General features: G+C 45.7%; 1 protein-coding gene across 8 annotated transcripts in view; it reads left to right on the forward strand.

Annotated features, from left to right (window-relative positions):
- atp8a2 (ATPase phospholipid transporting 8A2) overlaps positions 1 to 21,209 on the forward strand; it is a 64,571-nt gene that overhangs the window by 30,708 nt on the left and 12,654 nt on the right. For all 8 annotated transcript variants that reach the window (XR_006079030.1, XM_042298848.1, XM_042298849.1 and 5 more), the window contains 4 exons: positions 1,576 to 1,715; positions 3,768 to 3,906; positions 3,996 to 4,060; positions 18,909 to 19,081. Coding sequence is in view for 7 of the 8 variants with exons in the window: in XM_042298848.1 (XP_042154782.1) it covers positions 1,576 to 1,715; positions 3,768 to 3,906; positions 3,996 to 4,060; positions 18,909 to 19,081 (517 nt within the window). In the remaining variant the exon portion in view is untranslated. The remainder of the gene's footprint in view (positions 1 to 1,575; positions 1,716 to 3,767; positions 3,907 to 3,995; positions 4,061 to 18,908; positions 19,082 to 21,209) is intronic.

Consider the following 21,209-nt stretch of genomic DNA (forward strand, 5'->3'; position numbering starts at 1 on the left):
AGGTTAGACTGGGGAGAGCAGAGTGCCGACCACCCTACTAAAGCCAAGGTTAGACTGGGGAGAGCAGAGTGCCGACCATCCTACTAAAGCCAAGGTTAGACTGGGGAGAGCAGAGTGCCGACCACCCTACTAAAGCCAAGGTTAGACTGGGGAGCCGACCACCCTACTAAAGCCAAGGTTAGACTGGGGAGCAGAGTGCCGACCACCACCCTAGTTAGACTGGGGAGGCAGAGTGCCGACCATCCTACTAAAGAGGTTAGACCACCCTACTAAAGCCAAGGTTAGACTGGGGAGAGCAGAGTGCCGACCACCCTACTAAAGCCAAGGTTAGACTGGGGAGAGCAGAGTGCCGACCACCCTACTAAAGCCAAGGTTAGACTGGGGAGAGCAGAGTGCCGACCACCCTACTAAAGCCAAGGTTAGCGGAGTGAAACGCACTCACCTTGATACTTTCAGTGCTTCCCGCAGTCTTCCCTGCTACCACTTCAGTCATGGTGATCTGCCGCTGCTGTGGGAACTGTTCTGACATTCTCATATGCTTTGCTGATTTGATTGTTGACTTTCTCTTGTTTCCAAAAACATTTGGAAATTGTTTCGCACAGTCTTGAGCTGCTATTTCTGTTCATTGTACTGCCTGTCAGCCATCAACAATCAGCCATCATCTTCACACGTGAATACGCTGACAGGCCAGGGGGGAAAACTGTGTTAAAGTGTGGTTGGATTGTGCAATTTTCCACGGTAACAGTACAGTAATTTGTCAAAATCACGAACCCGCTTTTGATTTAACCTTTTTATGCGCTAAAAGTGCATTTGATTGTTCAAAATTGCGATCTCTCGCATAATATGGGCTGATTTGGTTGATTTTGCTTCGAATTATGCGATCGCAGAATCCTGGAGGGCCTGATGGCAAAATATGTGAAGGCCAGAGGCAGCAGGAGGAGGGTCGATCGGGAAACTGATTTTTCTTTCTTCTGGCTATATTGAGCCTTGGCTTCCTCTAGGTGTTTTTTATTTTTTAATCACAGTGCTTAAACCATCAGACAAAGCTCAGTAGCGTACATATATAGTTGATTTAATTCAAACGTAGAGTGTGTCTATTATAGAAGAATACACGTTGGTCGAAAGAACAGATGACTCTCGGTCGACCAGCATTGTTTTTAGTCAGAGACGGCCCTATTTTAGAGTTAATTTCCTTCAATTTGACACATTTTGGCATAGGGTGGAAAGAAATGTTTGCCGTTTTTGATAGACATTCTCACCCTGATATCCTAACAACATCATTGGGCTACCCCGGATCTGTAATTCGATCATGATTACTACAAGTTTAGATGGTCTAGCCAGCTAACTTACAAAGCAGAACAAAAATAGCTGGGCTAATTGAGTGACTGTCAGCGATTGACATAAGAGAGAAACTGCTGATGCACAACCACATTTCAAAATTGCACCTTGTATATACTAACTCTTAACTCTAAATTGAGACCCTAGCTGAGTTCCAAAAATGTATTGTGAGCCTACAAAAATGGGGGCAGGTTGCCCATCCCTGACTTGATTCATATATGACCCTGTCCCCCCCAGGTCTGCGGACTCTGTGTTTTGCCTATGTTGATCTGGAGGAGGGGGTATACCAGGAGTGGCTGAAGGAGTACACCCGTATAAGCACTATCATTAAAGACCGGGCCCAGAAACTAGAGGACTGCTACGAACTACTGGAGAAGGTAAGGATTGGGGTCAATGGTTAGCATTGCATTGCATTGAGCTACAAGTGGTGCAGCGGTCTAAGGCACTGCATTTCGGGCTGTATCATCACCGGCCGTGATCGGGAGTCCCATAGGGCTGCGCACAATTGCCCCAGTGTCATCCGGGTTAGGGTTTGGCTGTGGTCGGCTGTTATTTTAAATAATAATTTGTTCTTAACTGACATGCCTAGTTAAATAATACATCTAGTTAGATACTGTAAAGCCATACCTCTGTACTCTAGCATGGCAAGATGGTGATGACCCCTTACACCATACCCTTCAGTCAGTGTGTTGCTGGGCTGGTGGGTTGTTTGTCCAGCAGAGGGCAGAGTGGTCCTACTGGATCCACTGTAGCGGGATATAAGGACCTCTCTGTGCTGAAGAAGCGGTGTGTGTTATCCTCTGCCAGTTACTAACCTGTCAACCGTACAGATGCCCTGTAACCCAGAGGACAGCTCCAGTATACATCTGGACATGATGAGGCCTGTGGTCATTAAGAGACTGGACATGGCAGCTGTTGGCAGGAAATGTATTCTGAGAGTGTATATTAAGGCTGGCCATTAGGCTGGAACATGGACACCATTGCTTTCTTTGTTTGGCTGTTTCTCAGGTAGTACTCCAATAAAGAGAGCGGTTTTGAAAGACAGCCCAGAGTAGAGGAGAGGGAAGGTGATGGGATTAAAGAGAGGGAGAGAGGTAGACTGGAAGACCACAGGGATAATTATCCTCACCAGTCTGCCAAGAGCCCCGTAAAACTGGAATCAACAAACACTGCACCGTTACCAGCTGGGGGGCGCGCGCGTGCGTGTGTGTGTGCGTGCGTGTGTGTGTGTGTGTGTGTGTGTGTGTGTGTGTGTGTGTGTGTGTGTGTGTGCACGCGCGCATCAATAATGAGTGTATTTGCATTTTTTAATTGAGTTCAAAATAAATGTTTGGGGAACATTAACAGACTTTCCCTATGCTGCTGTTTGACCCACTTACAGAGTTTTAACATGCTGCACGCCTCTTCTTACCCTGCCGTATGCTGCTGCTGCCAGCCAGTCTGTCTCTCCAACTTGGATGTAGTTTCTAAGATGTCCTCAAAGCACAATGAACCACCAAACTCCTCCAAGTTGTATTTTGTCCAGAAAAGCATTTTCTGAATGTATTTGTCTCTCTCTTAGTCTATGCTCACTCATTCTGTCTCTCTCTTAGTCTATGCTCACTCATTCTGTCTCTCTCTTAGTCTATGCTCACTCATTCTGTCTCTCTCTTAGTCTATGCTCACTCATTCTGTCTCTCTCTTAGTCTATGCTCACTCATTCTGTCTCTCTCTTAGTCTATGCTCACTCATTCTGTCTCTCTCTTAGTCTATGCTCACTCATTCTGTCTCTCTCTTAGTCTATGCTCACTCATTCTGTCTCTCTCTTAGTCTATGCTCACTCATTCTGTCTCTCTCTTAGTCTATGCTCACTCATTCTGTCTCTCTCTTAGTCTATGCTCACTCATTCTGTCTCTCTCTTAGTCTATGCTCACTCATTCTGTCTCTCTCTTAGTCTATGCTCACTCATTCTGTCTCTCTCTTAGTCTATGCTCACTCATTCTGTCTCTCTCTTAGTCTATGCTCACTCATTCTGTCTCTCTCTTAGTCTATGCTCACTCATTCTGTCTCTCTCTTAGTCTATGCTCACTCATTCTGTCTCTCTCTTAGTCTATGCTCACTCATTCTGTCTCTCTCTTAGTCTATGCTCACTCATTCTGTCTCTCTCTTAGTCTATGCTCACTCATTCTGTCTCTCTCTTAGTCTATGCTCACTCATTCTGTCTCTCTCTTAGTCTATGCTCACTCATTCTGTCTCTCTCTTAGTCTATGCTCACTCATTCTGTCTCTCTCTTAGTCTATGCTCACTCATTCTGTCTCTCTCTTAGTCTATGCTCACTCATTCTGTCTCTCTCTTAGTCTATGCTCACTCATTCTGTCTCTCTCTTAGTCTATGCTCACTCATTCTGTCTCTTTCTCTCTCTCTTTCTTTGTGTGTGTGTGTCTCTGTAGGACCTGTTGTTGTTGGGGGCCACAGCTATAGAGGACCGACTCCAGGCAGGGGTCCCTGAGACCATCGCTACTCTGATGAAGGCCGACATCAAGATCTGGGTCCTCACTGGAGACAAACAGGAGACCGCCATCAACATAGGTGAGAGAGGGATGGAGGGAGAGAGAGATGGCGTGTACTTCTTGATGAGTGTTTCTATGCTGTAGCTGAGATTGTATTCTCTATCTTAGGTTACTCCTGTCGTCTAGTTTCCCATGGCATGTCCCTCATCATCGTCAACGAGGATTCACTGGATGTGAGTACATATTTTTTCTTGCCTTACCAATTCCTCCTTTACCCCCCCACCCATCATCCACCTCTTCCTTTCCTCTTCTCCTCATCCTCATTTTCCACTTACTACTCCTGCTCCTTCTCCTCCCTGTGTGTGTGTGTGTGTGTGTGTGTGTGTCTTTAGGGTGGGTTCTATAGTGTTACCGTGGGAACTAGGGTGTGGCAGAGCAAAGATTGGAGAGTGTGTTTCTTTGTCTGCTCACAGGTGGAGGTAATTAAGCTGTCTGGTATCTTCCTGTAGAAAGATCTCTTTCTCTCCTCTCATCCCTCTGTGTGTGTGTCTCTCACTCTCTCACTCACTCACTCACTCACTCACTCACTCACTCACTCACTCACTCACTCACTCACTCACTCACTCACTCACACACACAAATTGAGTGAGAATTTCCTCTGGGTAAACACAGGGATTGTTCACCACTGCAGATCCACTGGATTGGCATAGTCATTCTTTATTACATATCTGTGAGCATTATTGAGTGTGTGTGCAGACCCCAGTATCAGAGACATTCTGTAGAATACATTTTGCTGCAGTCAAATTCTACAGATTGCATTTCAACCTTAGGCTTGTTAAGTTGTGTGTCATTCTAAGTGGTTGGGTAACTGTCATGTGAGAATGGCTCAGTCTGCTAGCTTTAGTGGAGTTAATTTGTCTGTGAGACAGACAGTCTGCAGATAGCAGGCAGGGTTACGGCCTGTAAACGCCATTGTGTCTCAGAATGTGTGTATGAAGTGGAATGTGTACTGATGGACTGTTTTGGGATAGAGCGAGATATCATAGTTACCATATGGAGAGAATGGACAGAGTGCCAAAGAAGTGTGTTTACCTTAACTTTTTAGCTCGGGATGTGTTGTTCACTGTGACTGTTTAGCTCGGGATGTGTTGTTCACTGTGACTGTTTAGCTCGGGATGTGTTGTTCACTGTGACTGTTCAGCTCGGGAGGTGTTGTTCACTGTGACTGTTTAGCTCGGGATGTGTTGTTCACTGTGACTGTTTAGCTCGGGATGTGTTGTTCACCGTGACTGTTTAGCTCGGGATGTGTTGTTCACCGTGACTGTTTAGCTCGGGATGTGTTGTTCACTGTGACTGTTTAGCTCGGGATGTGTTGTTCACCGTGACTGTTTAGCTCGGGATGTGTTGTTCACTGTGACTGTTTAGCTCGGGATGTGTTGTTCACTGTGACTGTTTAGCTCGGGATGTGTTGTTCACTGTGACTGTTTAGCTCGGGATGTGTTGTTCACTGTGACTGTTTAGCTCGGGATGTGTTGTTCACTGTGACTGTTTAGCTCGGGATGTGTTGTTCACTGACTGACTGACTGTTCAGCTCGGGATGTGTTGTTCACTGTGACTGTTTAGCTCGGGATGTGTTGTTCACTGTGACTGTTTAGCTCGGGATGTGTTGTTCACTGTGACTGTTTAGCTCGGGATGTGTTGTTCACTGTGACTGTTTAGCTCGGGATGTGTTGTTCACTGTGACTGTTTAGCTCGGGATGTGTTGTTCACTGTGACTGTTTAGCTCGGGATGTGTTGTTCACTGTGACTGACGGGATGTGTTGTTCACTGTGACTGTTTAGCTCGGGATGTGTTGTTCACTGTGACTGTTTAGCTCGGGATGTGTTGTTCACTGTGACTGTTCAGCTCGGGATGTGTTGTTCACTGTGACTGTTTAGCTCGGGATGTGTTGTTCACTGTGACTGTTTAGCTCGGGATGTGTTGTTCACTGTGACTGTTTAGCTCGGGATGTGTTGTTCACTGTGACTGTTTAGCTCGGGATGTGTTGTTCACTGTGACTGTTTAGCTCGGGATGTGTTGTTCACTGTGACTGTTTAGCTCGGGATGTGTTGTTCACTGTGACTGTTTAGCTCGGGATGTGTTGTTCACTGTGACTGTTCAGCTCGGGATGTGTTGTTCACTGTGACTGTTCAGCTCGGGATGTGTTGTTCACTGTGACTGTTCAGCTCGGGATGTGTTGTTCACTGTGACTGACTTTAGCTCGGGATGTGTTGTTCACTGTGACTGTTTAGCTCGGGATGTGTTGTTCACTGTGACTGTTTAGCTCGGGATGTGTTGTTCACCGTGACTGTTTAGCTCGGGATGTGTTGTTCACTGTGACTGTTCAGCTCGGGATGTGTTGTTCACTGTGACTGTTCAGCTCGGGATGTGTTGTTCACTGTGACTGTTCAGCTCGGGATGTGTTGTTCACTGTGACTGTTTAGCTCGGGATGTGTTGTTCACTGTGACTGTTTAGCTCGGGATGTGTTGTTCACTGTGACTGTTTAGCTCGGGATGTGTTGTTCACTGTGACTGTTTAGCTCGGGATGTGTTGTTCACTGTGACTGTTTAGCTCGGGATGTGTTGTTCACTGTGACTGTTCAGCTCGGGATGTGTTGTTCACCGTGACTGTTTAGCTCGGGATGTGTTGTTCACTGTGACTGTACTATGCACACTTCATCCTGAGCTAAACAGTTTGATTTACTTTTATTTATTCAGGGAGCCCAATTGAGACCAATGTCTCATTTGCAGTGGTGCCCTGAGTACAAAAATGCTACCAACACAACAAAATATATATATATTTTTTTTAACTACACGCAAACTATAAATACTGTATATTGCATCAGGTTATTACAACAAGTTTTATAATAGTCAATTGAAACAATTGCACACTTCAGTAAACAACACAGTGAACACATCCTGAGGCTTAGATGGAGGTTGTGTAGGTTGTGTGTGTGTGTGTGGGTAGCGTGTGTGTAAGTCTTTCAGCGCACTTTTTCCACCAAGAATTTCTCGAGACCCCACCCCAAATCTAATGACACAACCTTAAAATTGGTAAATTGGGATTGTTACATCAACAAATAACTTTCAATTCATTGGTTTTTAATCTCTTATCAAAATGAAAAGAAAAAGAAATGTTCTATTTTTTTCTTAAGTTATCTTTCTCACAGTTTGTATACTGGGCCATACAATAATATGTACTCTTCATTTTTTTTGTTCCATATTTTTTGGGCGACCCTACTGCTGTTCGTCCCCGACTTTGGATACTACTAGTGAAAGGAAAGGGGGATACCTAGTCAGTTGTATAAGGAAAGGGGGATACCTAGTCAGTTGTATAAGGAAAGGGGATACCTAGTCAGTTGTATAAGGAAAGGGGATACCTAGTCAGTTGTATAAGGAAAGGGGGATACCTAGTCAGTTGTATAAGGAAAGGGGGATACCTAGTCAGTTGTATAGGGAAAGGGGGATACCTAGTCAGTTGTATAAGGAAAGGGGGATACCTAGTCAGTTGTATAGGGAAAGGGGGATACCTAGTCAGTTGTATAAGGAAAGGGGGATACCTAGTCAGTTGTATAAGGAAAGGGGGATACCTAGTCAGTTGTATAGGGAAAGGGGGATACCTAGTCAGTTGTATAAGGAAAGGGGGATACCTAGTCAGTTGTATAAGGAAAGGGGATACCTAGTCAGTTGTATAAGGAAAGGGGGATACCTAGTCAGTTGTATAGGGAAAGGGGGATACCTAGTCAGTTGTATAAGGAAAGGGGATACCTAGTCAGTTGTATAAGGAAAGGGGATACCTAGTCAGTTGTATAAGGAAAGGGGATACCTAGTCAGTTGTATAAGGAAAAGGGGGATACCTAGTCAGTTGTATAAGGAAAGGGGGATACCTAGTCAGTTGTATAAGGAAAGGGGATACCTAGTCAGTTGTATAAGGAAAGTCAGGGGATACCTAGTCAGTTGTATAGGGAAAGGGGGATACCTAGTCAGTTGTATAAGGAAAGGGGGATACCTAGTCAGTTGTATAAGGAAAGGGGGATACCTAGTCAGTTGTATAAGGAAAGGGGGATACCTAGTCAGTTGTATAGGGAAAGGGGGATACCTAGTCAGTTGTATAGGGAGATACCTAGTCAGTTGCACAACTGAATACATTCAACCGAAATGTGTCTTCCGCATTTAACCCAACCCCCTAGGGACTAGGGATACCTACAAATGAGGGATGGGCATTTAAACAAATATTTCATTATTCAAATAATATATATTTTTGGGGGGAGGGGATATCCGGATAGTAGAAATAAATGTTTAAACACATTTTTGGTAAACTTTTAATGGCGCGCTGTGCTCTGCTTGTTTCAGCATAAGGGTGGGGTGGTAGAGGGGAGATAGCAGATCAGGGGCCGGTGTGTAACAGTCTATGTGTGGCACGGAGGGAGGGAGAGAGAGAAACTTGCCAAAACTGTTGTTGCCATAGGTTATACCATCTGGTAGTGCTGGTCGGGGCAGCATCAAATTGTTGTAAAGAAGCTAGCTAGCTACAGTAGCCTGCTAAATTCCCCTGCTAGTTAGCTAGCTAGCTACAGTAGCCTGCTAAATTCCCCTGCTAGCTAATATAGACTTTTTTTGCTGCGCCCTCCATCCTTGTCTGCAACAACTCCATTCCATTAAACAACAGCTTACCTATTGGAAGATAACTGTAGCCTACTCCTTCTTCTACTTTACCAAACTTAATTCTGTACTTTTAATTACATTTTGCATTGATTAGAAATCTCCCACTTCGCTTGCTTACCTATTGGATGATGGGTAACATGGAGCCTCTGACTGAAGCTTGGCTATGATTGACCGACAACAACAAGCACGCCAGACTGTGAAACTTGTAGACTGCTGGTGTCTTTTTGTTATGCTGTGCATATTTTATTACAATGTTGAATCTAATGGTATATCCTTGTAGGCTATTATTTATTTTGTTTTACTTTATTTAACTAGGCAAGTCAGTTAAGAACAAATTCTTATTTACAATGACAGCCTAGGAACATTGGGTTAACTGCCTTGTTCAGGGGCAGAACAACATATTTTTGTCATTTTTGAATCCCTTGTCAGCTTAGGGATTCAATCCAGCAACCTTTCTGTTACTGGCTCAACGCTCTAACGACTAGGCTACCTGCCGCCCCGCTATCTCACATAGATATTTTTAGCTAAATGTAGACCAATCCTTTTCATTGTTAAAATATGAGTTTTTTTATGTATACTTTTATGTATACTCTCCCAAGTGCACACTTCCCTGAGAGAGGGAGGGGCTAGGGAGACGTGCACACTTCCCCGAGAGAGGGAGGAGCTAGGGAGATGTGCACGCTTCCCTGAGAGAGGGAGGAGCTAGGGAGACGTGCACGCTTCCCTGAGAGAGGGAGGGGCTAGGGAGATGTGCACGCTTCCCTGAGAGAGGGAGGGGCTAGGGAGACGTGCACGCTTCCCTGAGAGAGGGAGGAGCTAGGGAGACGTGCACGCTTCCCTGAGAGAGGGAGGGGCTAGGGAGATGTGCACGCTTCCCTGAGAGAGGGAGGGGCTAGGGAGACGTGCACGCTTCCCTGAGAGAGGGAGGGGCTAGGGAGACATGCCCGCTTCCCTGAGAGAGGGAGGGGCTAGGATGACAGTGCGACCGTTCAGTAGCACTGTAATATGTCTATTCAATTAAAACCAGAACAACTATTAACTTAACATTCCTGTCACATGTTGGAGAAGTAGCCTGAATCCGTAACCAGTCTGCTTGCTCTTTCTCATCTCTCCAACTGTAAATATTTGTTGAGTTAGTATACTAATCCAGATGTACATTATTGTAGTTTAGGAACGTGTGTGTGTCAGGCCCAGAGAGCTGTGGAGAGAAGGGTCACTACAGATGAAAGCATACAGACTAGTGGGAGGACAGCTCCAGACAGCCGTGGAGAGAGGAGGTCACTACAGATGAAAGCAGACAGACTAGTGGGAGGACAGCTCCAGACAGCCGTGGCGAGAGGAGGTCACTACAGATGAAAGCAGACAGACTAGTGGGAGGACAGCTCCAGACAGCCGTGGAGAGAGGAGGTCACTACAGATGAAAGCAGACAGACTAGTGGGAGGACAGCTCCAGACAGCCGTGGAGAGAGGAGGTCACTACAGATGAAAGCAGACAGACTAGTGGGAGGACAGCTCCAGACAGCCGTGGAGAGAGGAGGTCACTACAGATGAAAGCATACAGACTAGTGAGAGGACAGCTCCAGACAGCCGTGGAGAGAGGAGGTCACTACAGATGAAAGCAGACAGACTAGTGGGAGGACAGCTCCAGACAGCCGTGGAGAGAGGAGGTCACTACAGATGAAAGCAGACAGACTAGTGGGAGGACAGCTCCAGACAGCCGTAGAGAGGAGGTCACTACAGATGAAAGCGAGAGAGCAGGAGCATATCATTCATAGGAGAGACCTATTGTCCCATTGCAATATATCTCTTGTCCTCCTTGTTTTTCACTCCCTTTTCTCCTTTCCCTGCTTCCTTTCCTCTCTGTCTGTTTCTTTAGTTTCTCTGTTGGTAGTCAGGCGGATGTCTCCCTCCCTCCCCTCCTTTCCATGTCTCCTTCACGCTGCTACCTATACATCTGTCAGCACCCTCTCTATGGACAGGTGTGTGTGTGTGTGTGAACAAGACAGGGAATCTGTTTTATTATGTTTTGTGTGAGATGCAAAAGTAGGAGAGGGGGAGAAAGTGGGAGGGAGGTGAAGAGAAAAAAGGAGAGAGGGAGAAGTAGAGAAATAGGGAGAGGCATAGAGGGAAACATCTGATGTTGATGATTGAGGAGGGTAATGGGATCTCCTTTTGTCACTCCCTCTCGTCAAAACAAACCCTCTGAGCAATGCCTCCTGGGTAAACATGGCAGCTTGTGACAGTGACGCTGTGACACGCTCCATCTGTCACCTTCATATCAAACACACACACACACACACGCACACACACACGCACACACTCAGACTCAGTCTTTGCAGTAGAGGTGGTGGCTTGTACAGACCAGGCTTAAGTCTTACATTAGTCATACATTTAATCTACACACACACACACACACACACACACACACACACACACACACACACACACACACACACACCTCTCCTTAATTAAGACACTATGTAGACACTCAATTTATGGTCATATTTTATGCCAACCTTCTGTGTGTATGTCTAGGTGTGTTGGTGTTTGTGTGTATGTCTAGGTGTGTTGGTGTTTATGTGTAGCTTTGTCTGTCAGGCAGACTGTGGAGGATGTGGGTGTTTGTACAGATGCTTGGCTGATAATGAAACTCTTTATTAAATCTCACTGGTGACAATCTGCATTTCAGAAATGAGCGTGTCTGTCTCCTCCCCCACCCTCACCCTTCAGAGGTGTGTGTGTGTGGCGAGACGGTGACCTATGATATGTCACACCATCTGAACCTTACTGCCCAGCTCTAAATATAAACCTGATAAGATTCAACACAAGAGCCTGAGAACATGGTTTACTGTGTGTGTGTGTGTGTGTGAATCTGTGTTTCAGCTTGTTCCCAGCTTAGATGCATATGAAAAATACAATTTTGTTTCGAACTGAAAATGCCTGCTACTGAGAGATCTGTCATCAAATCAAATGTTATTCGTCACATGCTTCATAAACAGGTATAGACTAACAGGGAAATGCTTACTTACAGGTCCTTGCCAACAATGCAGAGAGATAAATCATAGAAAAGTAATAATACAAGTTATAATTAATACACAATGAGTAATGATAACTTGTCTATATACACGTTTTACCAGTACATAGTCGATGTGCAGGGGTACAAGGTCATTGAGGTAGATATGTACATATAACTAGGAATAAAGTGACAGAAAGTAAACAGTAGCAGCAAAATCAAATCAAATTTATTTATATAGCCCTTCGTACATCAGCTGATATCTCAAAGTGCTATACAGAAACCCAGCCTAAAACCCCAAACAGCAAGCAATGCAGGTGTAGAAGCACGGTGGCTAGGAAAAACTCCCTAGAAAGGCAAAAACCTAGGAAGAAACCTAGAGAGGAACCAGGCGTGAATCTGAATGTGAATGTGGGGTGAATCTGTGATGAGTGAAAGTTGGTACAAAAAGGGTCAATGCAGATAGTCCTGGTTGCTATTTAGTTAACTATTTTATCATGTAGAAGTCTTGTGGCTCGGGGGTAGAAGCTGTTCAAGGTCCTGTTGGTTCCAGACTTGGAGGATCGGTACCGCTTGTCGTGAGGGTAGCATAAAGAACAGTCTAGGACTTGTAATATGTACATGTAGGTAGAGTTATTAAAGTGACTATGCATAGATAATAACAGAGAGTAGCAGTGGTGTAAAGAGGGGGAGATGCCAAGGAACTTGAAGCTCTCGACCTGCTCCACTACAGCCCCCTCGACGCGAACAGTGGAGTGCTCGGCCCTCCTTTTCCTGTAGTCCACGATCAGCTCCTTTTGTCTTGATGACGTTGAGAGAGAAAGGGTGTTGTCCTGGCACCACACTGCCAGGTCTCTGACCTCCTTATAGGCTGTCTCATCGGCGTTGGCGATCAGGCCTACTAAGGTTGTGTGGTCGGCAAACTTAATGATGGTGTTGAAGTTGTACACAGCTATGCAGTCGTAGGTGAACAGGGAGTACAGGAGGGGACTATGCACGCACCCCTGAGGTGCCCCCTTGTTGAAGGTCAGTGTGGCGGATGTATTGTTGCCTATCCTCACCACCTGCGGACGGCCCAACAGGAAGTCCAGGAACCAGTTACAGGAGGTGTTGAGTCCCAGGGTCCTTCGTTTAGTGAAGAGCTTTGAGGGTACTGTGGTGTAGTCAATGAACAGCATTCTCACATAGGTGTTCCTCTTGTCCAGGTGGGAAAGAGCAGTGAGTAGGGCAATAGACGTTGCCTCATCTGTGGATCTGTTGGGGTGGTATGCGAATTGGAGTGAGTCCAGTGTGTCTGGGATGATGTTGATGTGAGCCATGACCAGCCTTTCACAGCATTTCATGGCTACAAATGTGAGTGCTATGGTGAGAGAGTCATTTAGACAGGTTGCCTTAGTGTTATTGGGCGCAGGGACTATGGTGTCATTCAGTGACATGGAAAAATGTACAGTCCTTGATTGCACCAGTCTTCTCCAAAAACAGGCAGCATTTGTGAGAAAGAAGACTAGATTCAGTCATTTTACAGCCTGCAGTGTCTCTTATCTGCAGATGTACAGGACAAATGTGAAATGGTTAGTTTTACATTAAGAAAATGTGGTGTAATAAGTTACATAACCAATGATGTGATGATTTTGCAAACTGTTTGATAATGATTTTATAATCAGTTAACAAGTGTTGATTTCAGTTCTGTTAGGCCATCATAGCACAGACTAGCTATCTGCTGTGACAAGTAGCAGTGGGTTATTAACACCGGTGTGTTAGGCCATCATAGCACAGACTAGCTATCTGCTGTGACAAGTAGCAGTGGGTTATTAACACCGGTGTGTTAGGCCATCATAGCAAAAGACTAGCTATCTGCTGTGACAAGTAGCAGTGGGTTATTGACACCGGTGTGTTAGGCCATCCTAGCACAGACTAGCTATCTGCTGTGACAAGTAGCAGTGGGTTATTAACTCCGGTGTGTTAGGCCATCATAGCACAGACTAGCTATCTGCTGTGACAAGTAGCAGTGGGTTATTGACACCGGTGTGTTAGGCCATCATAGCACAGACTAGCTATCTGCTGTGACAAGTAGCAGTGGGTTATTAACACTGGTGTGTTAGGCCATCATAGCACAGACTAGCTATCTGCTGTGACAAGTAGCAGTGGGTTATTAACACCGGTGTGTTAGGCCATCATAGCACAGACTAGCTATCTGCTGTGACAAGTAGCAGTGGGTTATTAACACCGGTGTGTTAGGCCATCATAGCACAGACTAGCTATCTGCTGTGACAAGTAGCAGTGGGTTATTAACACTGGTGTGTTAGGCCATCATAGCACAGACTAGCTATCTGCTGTGACAAGTAGCAGTGGGTTATTAACACCGGTGTGTTAGGCCATCCTAGCACAGACTAGCTATCTGCTGTGACAAGTAGCAGTGGGTTATTAACACCGGTGTGTTAGGCCATCATAGCACAGACTAGCTATCTGCTGTGACAAGTAGCAGTGGGTTATTAACACCGGTGTGTTAGGCCATCATAGCACAGACTAGCTATCTGCTGTGACAAGTAGCAGTGGGTTATTAACACTGGTGTGTTAGGCCATCATAGCACAGACTAGCTATCTGCTGTGACAAGTAGCAGTGGGTTATTAACACTGGTGTGTTAGGCCATCATAGCACAGACTAGCTATCTGCTGTGACAAGTAGCAGTGGGTTATTAACACCGGTGTGTTAGGCCATCATAGCACAGACTAGCTATCTGCTGTGACAAGTAGCAGTGGGTTATTAACACTGGTGTGTTAGGCCATCCTAGCACAGACTAGCTATCTGCTGTGACAAGTAGCAGTGGGTTATTAACACCGGTGTGCTAGGCCATTACACTGTTTGCTGCCAGTTGGACTCATTGAGGTGTTTGTGAGTGTGTGTGAGTGTGTGTGTGAGTGAGTGAGTGAGTGCGGCTGTGTGTGAGAGAGAAAGAGAATCACAGTGTTGGTTATTACTTCGGGAGTGTAATCGTGATGATGGAGGTAGTCTGTCATATCTCATGATATTGTGACATTCATCATAATATTGTGGCAGCCCCTCTACACCAAACTACCTTATAATAACAAAGTGACAGAGAGCCCCTCTACACCAAACTACCTTATAATAACAAAGTGACAGACAGCCAATCTACACCAAATGACTTCTTAAGGATCGGTGTCCCGTGAAAACTTCAGGTGAAACTGGAGATTGCGTAATTCAAATAAAATTCTAATAGTTATTATGGATTTTAAACATTTAGGTACATATAAGTGTCCTATATTGGCTGAAAGCTTAAATTCTTGTTAATCTAACTGAACTGTCAGATTTACAGTAGCTATTACAGTAAAAACATACCATGCGATTGTTTGAGGACGGCGCCTCACATCAAAATATTTTTCCACCGGCACAGATTTCATACATTCACATATAAAGATTAAATATTCACTTACTTTTTCAAAATCTTCCTCTGATTTGTCATCCAAAGCATCCCAGCTATAACATGTAGTGTCGTTTTGTTATTTAAAATCCTTTTTTATATCCCAAAAAGTCTGTTTAGTTGGTGACATCGACTTGAATAATCCACTCGTTCAATTTGCAGAGAAAGGAATCTGAAAATCTACCCCTAAACTTTGTTTCAACAAGTCAAAATACGTTTCTATTTACTCCTCAGACACCCTAAAATGTAATCAAACTATAATATTTATTTCGGAAAGAAGTATGTTCAATAGGAAACCGATTTTAGCAGGTGCGCAACTTCGTCATGGTGCGCAGAAACACAGATTTCCAAGACTGTCGTCTTACAAAAACTGTTATTTCTTATTAGTTTTTGAAGTTACAAGCCTGAAACCTTGAACATAGACTGCTGACACCCTGTGGAAGCCATAGGAATTTTACAATACGACCTTTCCCCTGCATTTCTAAGAGGATGGTCTCAAAAAAATAATAAATAATTCTGGTTGTTTTGTCTTTGGATTTTCTCCTACCATATCTATTGTGTTAAATTCTCCTACATTATTTGAACATTTCCACAAACTTCAAAGTATTTTCTTTCCAATGGTACCAATTATATGCACATCCTGTCTTCAGGGCCTGAGCAACGGGCAGTTTACTTTGGACACGCCATTCAGGCGGAAATTGAGAAAAAAGGGTCCCTAAGAAGTTTTAATAACAGAATGACAGACAGCCCCTCTACACCAAACTACCTCATAAGAACAGTGTGTTTGAGGTGACGTAATCCTGACAACCGGCACGAGGTTCTTCCTTTTTGAATTGAGGTGCTTACCTAAAAAAGTTTATTTTCTGAATTGCTTTGAGAAAATGAAATGTTTGTTTTGTCCTTCCCAGAATGAGGATATTACACTAGGGTAGATGGATGGGGATTGTGACTGTATCTGACAGTGCCCCTTGACACAAACACGCATACACGCACACGGACACCAGCTCAAACAGTCACACACACGCAAATACTTTGATTTGCAGAATCTGACAACCTGTAATCTTCTTTAATCCTTTCATTCTGTTTGTGTTTTCTCTCCCCTGTTCGGGAGAAGGTAAATGCAAACAGGAATTCTGGGATAGAAGAAAAACACACAGCCCAAGGCTGAGAAAACAAGAGGGGATTTTTCAAGAGAGAGGAGGGACAGCCCGCTGTTGTATCAGTTTCGGAGGGAATGCGGTTTGTGTGTGTACATTTTGTAGGGACAGCGGAGGGGGGGGAAATAATGTGTGTATGAGGGAAATAAAGGGAGTGTGTGTAGTTGCTGTGTAGTTTCCCCCACACACTAGTCAGTTGACAGGAGGGCTGTGTAGTTTCCCCCACACACTAGTCAGTTGACAGGAGGGCTGTGTAGTTTCCCCCACACACTAGTCAGTTGACAGGAGGGCTGTGTAGTTTCCCCCACACACTAGTCAGTTGACAGGAGGGCTGTGTAGTTTCCCCCACACACTAGTCAGTTGACAGGAGGGCTGTGTAGTTTCCCCCCACACACTAGTCAATTGACAGGAGGGCTGTGTAGTTTCCCCCACACACTAGTCAGTTGACAGGAGGGCTGTGTAGTTTAGTCAGTTGACAGGAGGGCTGTGTAGTTTCCCCCCACACACTAGTCAGTTGACAGGAGGGCTGTGTAGTTTCCCCCACACACTAGTCAGTTGACAGGAGGGCTGTGTAGTTTCCCCCACACACTAGTCAGTTGACAGGAGGGCTGTGTAGTTTCCCCCCACACACTAGTCAGTTGACAGGAGGGCTGTGTAGTTTTCCCCCACACACTAGTCAGTTGACAGGAGGGCTGTGTGTTTTCCCCCACACACTAGTCAGTTGACAGGAGGGCTGTGTAGTTTCCCCCCACACACTAGTCAGTTGACAGGAGGGCTGTGTAGTTTCCCCCACACACTAGTCAGTTGACAGGAGGGCTGTGTAGTTTCCCCCACACACTAGTCAGTTGACAGGAGGGCTGTGTAGTTTCCCCCCCCCACACACTAGTCAGTTGACAGGAGGGCTGTGTAGTTTCCCCCACACACTAGTCAGTTGACAGGAGGGCTGTGTAGTTTCCCCCACACACTAGTCAGTTGACAGGAGGGCTGTGTAGTTTCCCCCACACACTAGTCAGTTGACAGGAGGGCTGTGTAGTTTCCCCCACACACTAGTCAGTTGACAGGAGGGCTGTGTAGTTTCCCCCACACACTAGTCAGTTGACAGGAGGGCTGTGTAGTTTCCCCCCACACACTAGTCAGTTGACAGGAGGGCTGTGTAGTTTCCCCCCACACACTAGTCAGTTGACAGGAGGGCTGTGTAGTTTCCCCCACACACTAGTCAGTTGACAGGAGGGCTGTGTAGTTTCCCCCACACACTAGTCAGTTGACAGGAGGGCTGTGTAGTTTCCCCCCACACACTAGTCAGTTGACAGGAGGGCTGTGTAGTTTCCCCCACACACTAGTCAGTTGACAGGAGGGCTGTGTAGTTTCCCCCACACACTAGTCAGTTGACAGGAGGGCTGTGTAGTTTCCCCCCCCACACACTAGTCAGTTGACAGGAGGGCTGTGTAGTTTCCCCCCACACACTAGTCAGTTGACAGGAGGGCTGTGTAGTTTCCCCCACACACTAGTCAGTTGACAGGAGGGCTGTGTAGTTTCCCCCCACACACTAGTCAGTTGACAGGAGGGCTGTGTAGTTTCCCCCCACACACTAGTCAGTTGACAGAAGGGCTGTGTAGTTTCCCCACACACACTAGTCAGTTGACAGGAGGGCTGTGTAGTTTCCCCCCACACACTAGTCAGTTGACAGGAGGGCTGTGTAGTTTCCCCCCACACACTAGTCAGTTGACAGGAGGGCTGTGTAGTTTCCCACCACACACTAGTCAGTTGACAGGAGGGCTGTGTAGTTTCCCCACACACACTAGTCAGTTGATAAGAGGGGGGTCATCTCAATCAGTCCAGGTCACAGGGATGAGCTGGGGTCATTGGACTGGAAATAACCTAGTCTTCTCTGTGGGTTTGTACCCATGAAGTGTATTCATGTTTGTGCCTGGGACTGTAGTTTTGTTTTTCTACAATAAAGTGAGCTCCAAAAGTGTTGGGACAGTGAAACTCTTTTTTTAAAATGTTTTGGTTCTGTGCTCCAGCACTTTGGATTTGAAATGATACAATTTGTCCCAATACTTTTGGTCCCCTAAAATGGGGGGGGGGGGACTATGTACAAAAAGTGCTGTAATTTCTAAAGGTTTCACTGATATGGATGGAAATTACCCTCAAATTAAAGCTGACAGTCTGCACTTTAACCTCATAGTCATTGTATCATTTCAAATCCGAAGTACTGGAGTACAGAGACAAAACAACAAATGTGTCACTGTCCAAACACATTCGGAGCTCATTGTACATCTTATGTGTATTTATATTGAACATTGTGAAAGTGTGTTTCTATTTATAGTTTAAATGTGGATGTAAGCATATCCTTTAAATGTGTGTTTGCGTGTGGATTAAGTCTTGTATTCCACGTGTGTGTATTCTCCTGTGTGGGCTGTGTGGTGGTGTGTTGCGTGCCTGCCTGTCCACATGGTTCTCATTAGAGTCTATGGGATGTTTGTTTTCTCTATCAGTCCCTGTTCCTCCATTATAAACCTGCCCCAAACTACTGCCCCATAAACGGCCTGTACACTCTGCTCCGACTGGTCCAACAAACACGAGTACCTCACGCATGTACTGTGTGTGTTTTATGTGAGTGTGTGTGTGTGTGTTTCCAGTGTATACCTTCACATCTCTTTCTGCTTCAAACGTGTGTGTGTGTGTGTGTGTGTATAGATTGATAGATATCTATCACAGTCTGTGTGTGTTGAGTTTCACCCCCTCTTTCTCTTGCCCTCACCAGGCTACACGTGCCACCCTGACAGCCCACTGTACATCTCTGGGTGACTCTCTGGGGAAGGAGAATGAGTTGGCTCTGATCATTGATGGACAGACCCTAAAATACGCCCTGTCCTTCGAGCTCCGCCAAGCCTTCCTAGACCTCGCCCTGTCCTGCAAGGCCGTCATCTGCTGCCGGTAAGAAATGCACGCACACTCGCAAACACACATCCTGTTCTGCAACTGCTTCAGGTCAGACACAGGGAAGATGCAGAGTATAGGACTGTGTGTTAGGGTGTGCTTGGTACTTGGTGTATGTGCTGCCTATAAACGTTCTGGTTGTGAGTTAAAGGTTGCAGGTTGCCCAGGGTTACAGTAGTAAATAACTGTAGATGTTGCCCAGGGTTACAGTAGTAAATAACTGTAGATGTTGCAGATTACCCAGGTTTACAGTAGTAAATAACTGTAGATGATAAAGGTTGCAGGTTGCCCAGGTTTACAGTAGTAAATAACTGTAGATGTTAAAAGCTTGGCATGCAGCTCAAAGGGTTAGGGTTAAAGGTTGCAGGTTGCCCAGGGTTACAGTAGTAAATAACTGTAGATGTTAAAAGCTTGGCATGCAGCTCAGAGGTTAATGTAATACACCACACCGCATGGAAATGTCCAAGTCATGGCTCACTTACCGCTATTAAAACACACACACACACACACACACACACGTAATTGACTCTCTGTAGCATAAAAGCCATATCCGGACTTGGGTCTCCAAGGCCTTACAAATGCCTCCAGCCCCCCCTCCCCCCTCCCTCCCCTGTCCTAGATCCCTCTCTTTCTTCCTCCTGATCCCCCCCGGCCCACTCATAGCAGAGGTGACTGTGATCCTCTCCTCCTGGTGTGTGTGTGCGTTGTTTGTAAGGGGTGGTGGGTTCAGGCAGGGCTCTATGCTTGGGTTCCTGACTTCACACTCTGTTTGTTTAAACAACCACTTTAAACTCCTCATTTACTCTTCAACTCCACCATGAAGACCATTTAGCCTCTTTCATCTACCCTGAGGTACCCCGAGCCACCATTCTCAAACAGGGGGGGGGTGGGGGGCTTTGAGGGATTTTTTTTGTTGAGTCACTATTTCTACTTGTGTCCTATACGCTCCTTCTGTCTCTCACGCAGACAGACACACAGACAGACACGCAGACAGACACGCACCTCAGAGAGCAGAGGCTCATCTCGTCTTTCAACATCAGCTTCTCCAGCCAATTCTCTCGCTGAGTGTGTGTGTGTGTGTGAGAGAGAGAGAGAGAGAGAATACTAAGCGGACCACCCAGCTCTGTGGTTTCAGCTTGACCGGGCCACGGTTCTGCTCAGAACACAAAGACCATCTTTATGACCCGTGGGCATCCCGCTGGCCTGCAGCAGGTGTGTGTGTCAGAGCGATACATTGAAAGGCTATATGCTGGTGTAGAGATTTGCTCCGTACCCAGCCTGGCCTGCTTCCTCTTGACCAAGAAAGAGTGGTCCCTGTTGGGTCTTGAAATTACTGTGTGTCCTGGTTTGACTACAGGCCTACAAAACTGACATGCAGAGAGTAACAGGAGCCATGTTTTCAAAAGGCATACTATCTCTTACACACACACACACACACACACACACACACACACACACACACACACAATGTCTGTGAATTCACCATAGACCCTGTCCCCTGGGCTCCTCATCTCATTGTCTGCGTAGACAGAGCCGGTTTAGGAGACAGACAGACAGAGAGGCTGAGGGTTACAGGTTAAGAGGGTGGAGTACCTCAGGGGTCTGGTCCCTCAACCAGCTACCACAATGACTGAATGGCTACACAAGTACATTAGTGGGAAGCAGTGCCCTAAACAACTGATACAGGAACAGATATATTTCCATCTATTTAATGGGTCAGGTTAGGATCTGGGGCAGTAAAATCTTATCCTAGGTCTGTGGTTAAGGCCAACTTTTACCTTGGGATTTGGCACTAAATAGAAGCCATTGTGGTTATATTTGCTGCTCCCTGATGTAAACCACTGAACAGAAACCTCATGTTTATGTGTGAAGTCTGTCTGTTTATCTGCCAGCTGTCTTTAAATCTCCTTTTGTTCTCTCTTCAACTCTTTTCCTCTCTTCCATTTCCAATCATTCTAATCTTTATGCGATTTGTCATTTATGTTGTTGGTAATCTGATCTCACGTGCTCTCTGTCTGTGTGTGTGTGTGTGTGTGTCTGTCTGTCTGTGTGTCTCTCTCTCTGTCTGTCTGTGTGTCTCTGTCTGTCTGTGTGTCTCTGTCTGTCTGTGCGTCTCTCTCTGTCT

The sequence above is a fragment of the Oncorhynchus tshawytscha genome, linkage group LG16, assembly GCF_018296145.1.
Source record: "Oncorhynchus tshawytscha isolate Ot180627B linkage group LG16, Otsh_v2.0, whole genome shotgun sequence".
Taxonomy (NCBI): Eukaryota; Metazoa; Chordata; class Actinopteri; order Salmoniformes; family Salmonidae; genus Oncorhynchus; species Oncorhynchus tshawytscha.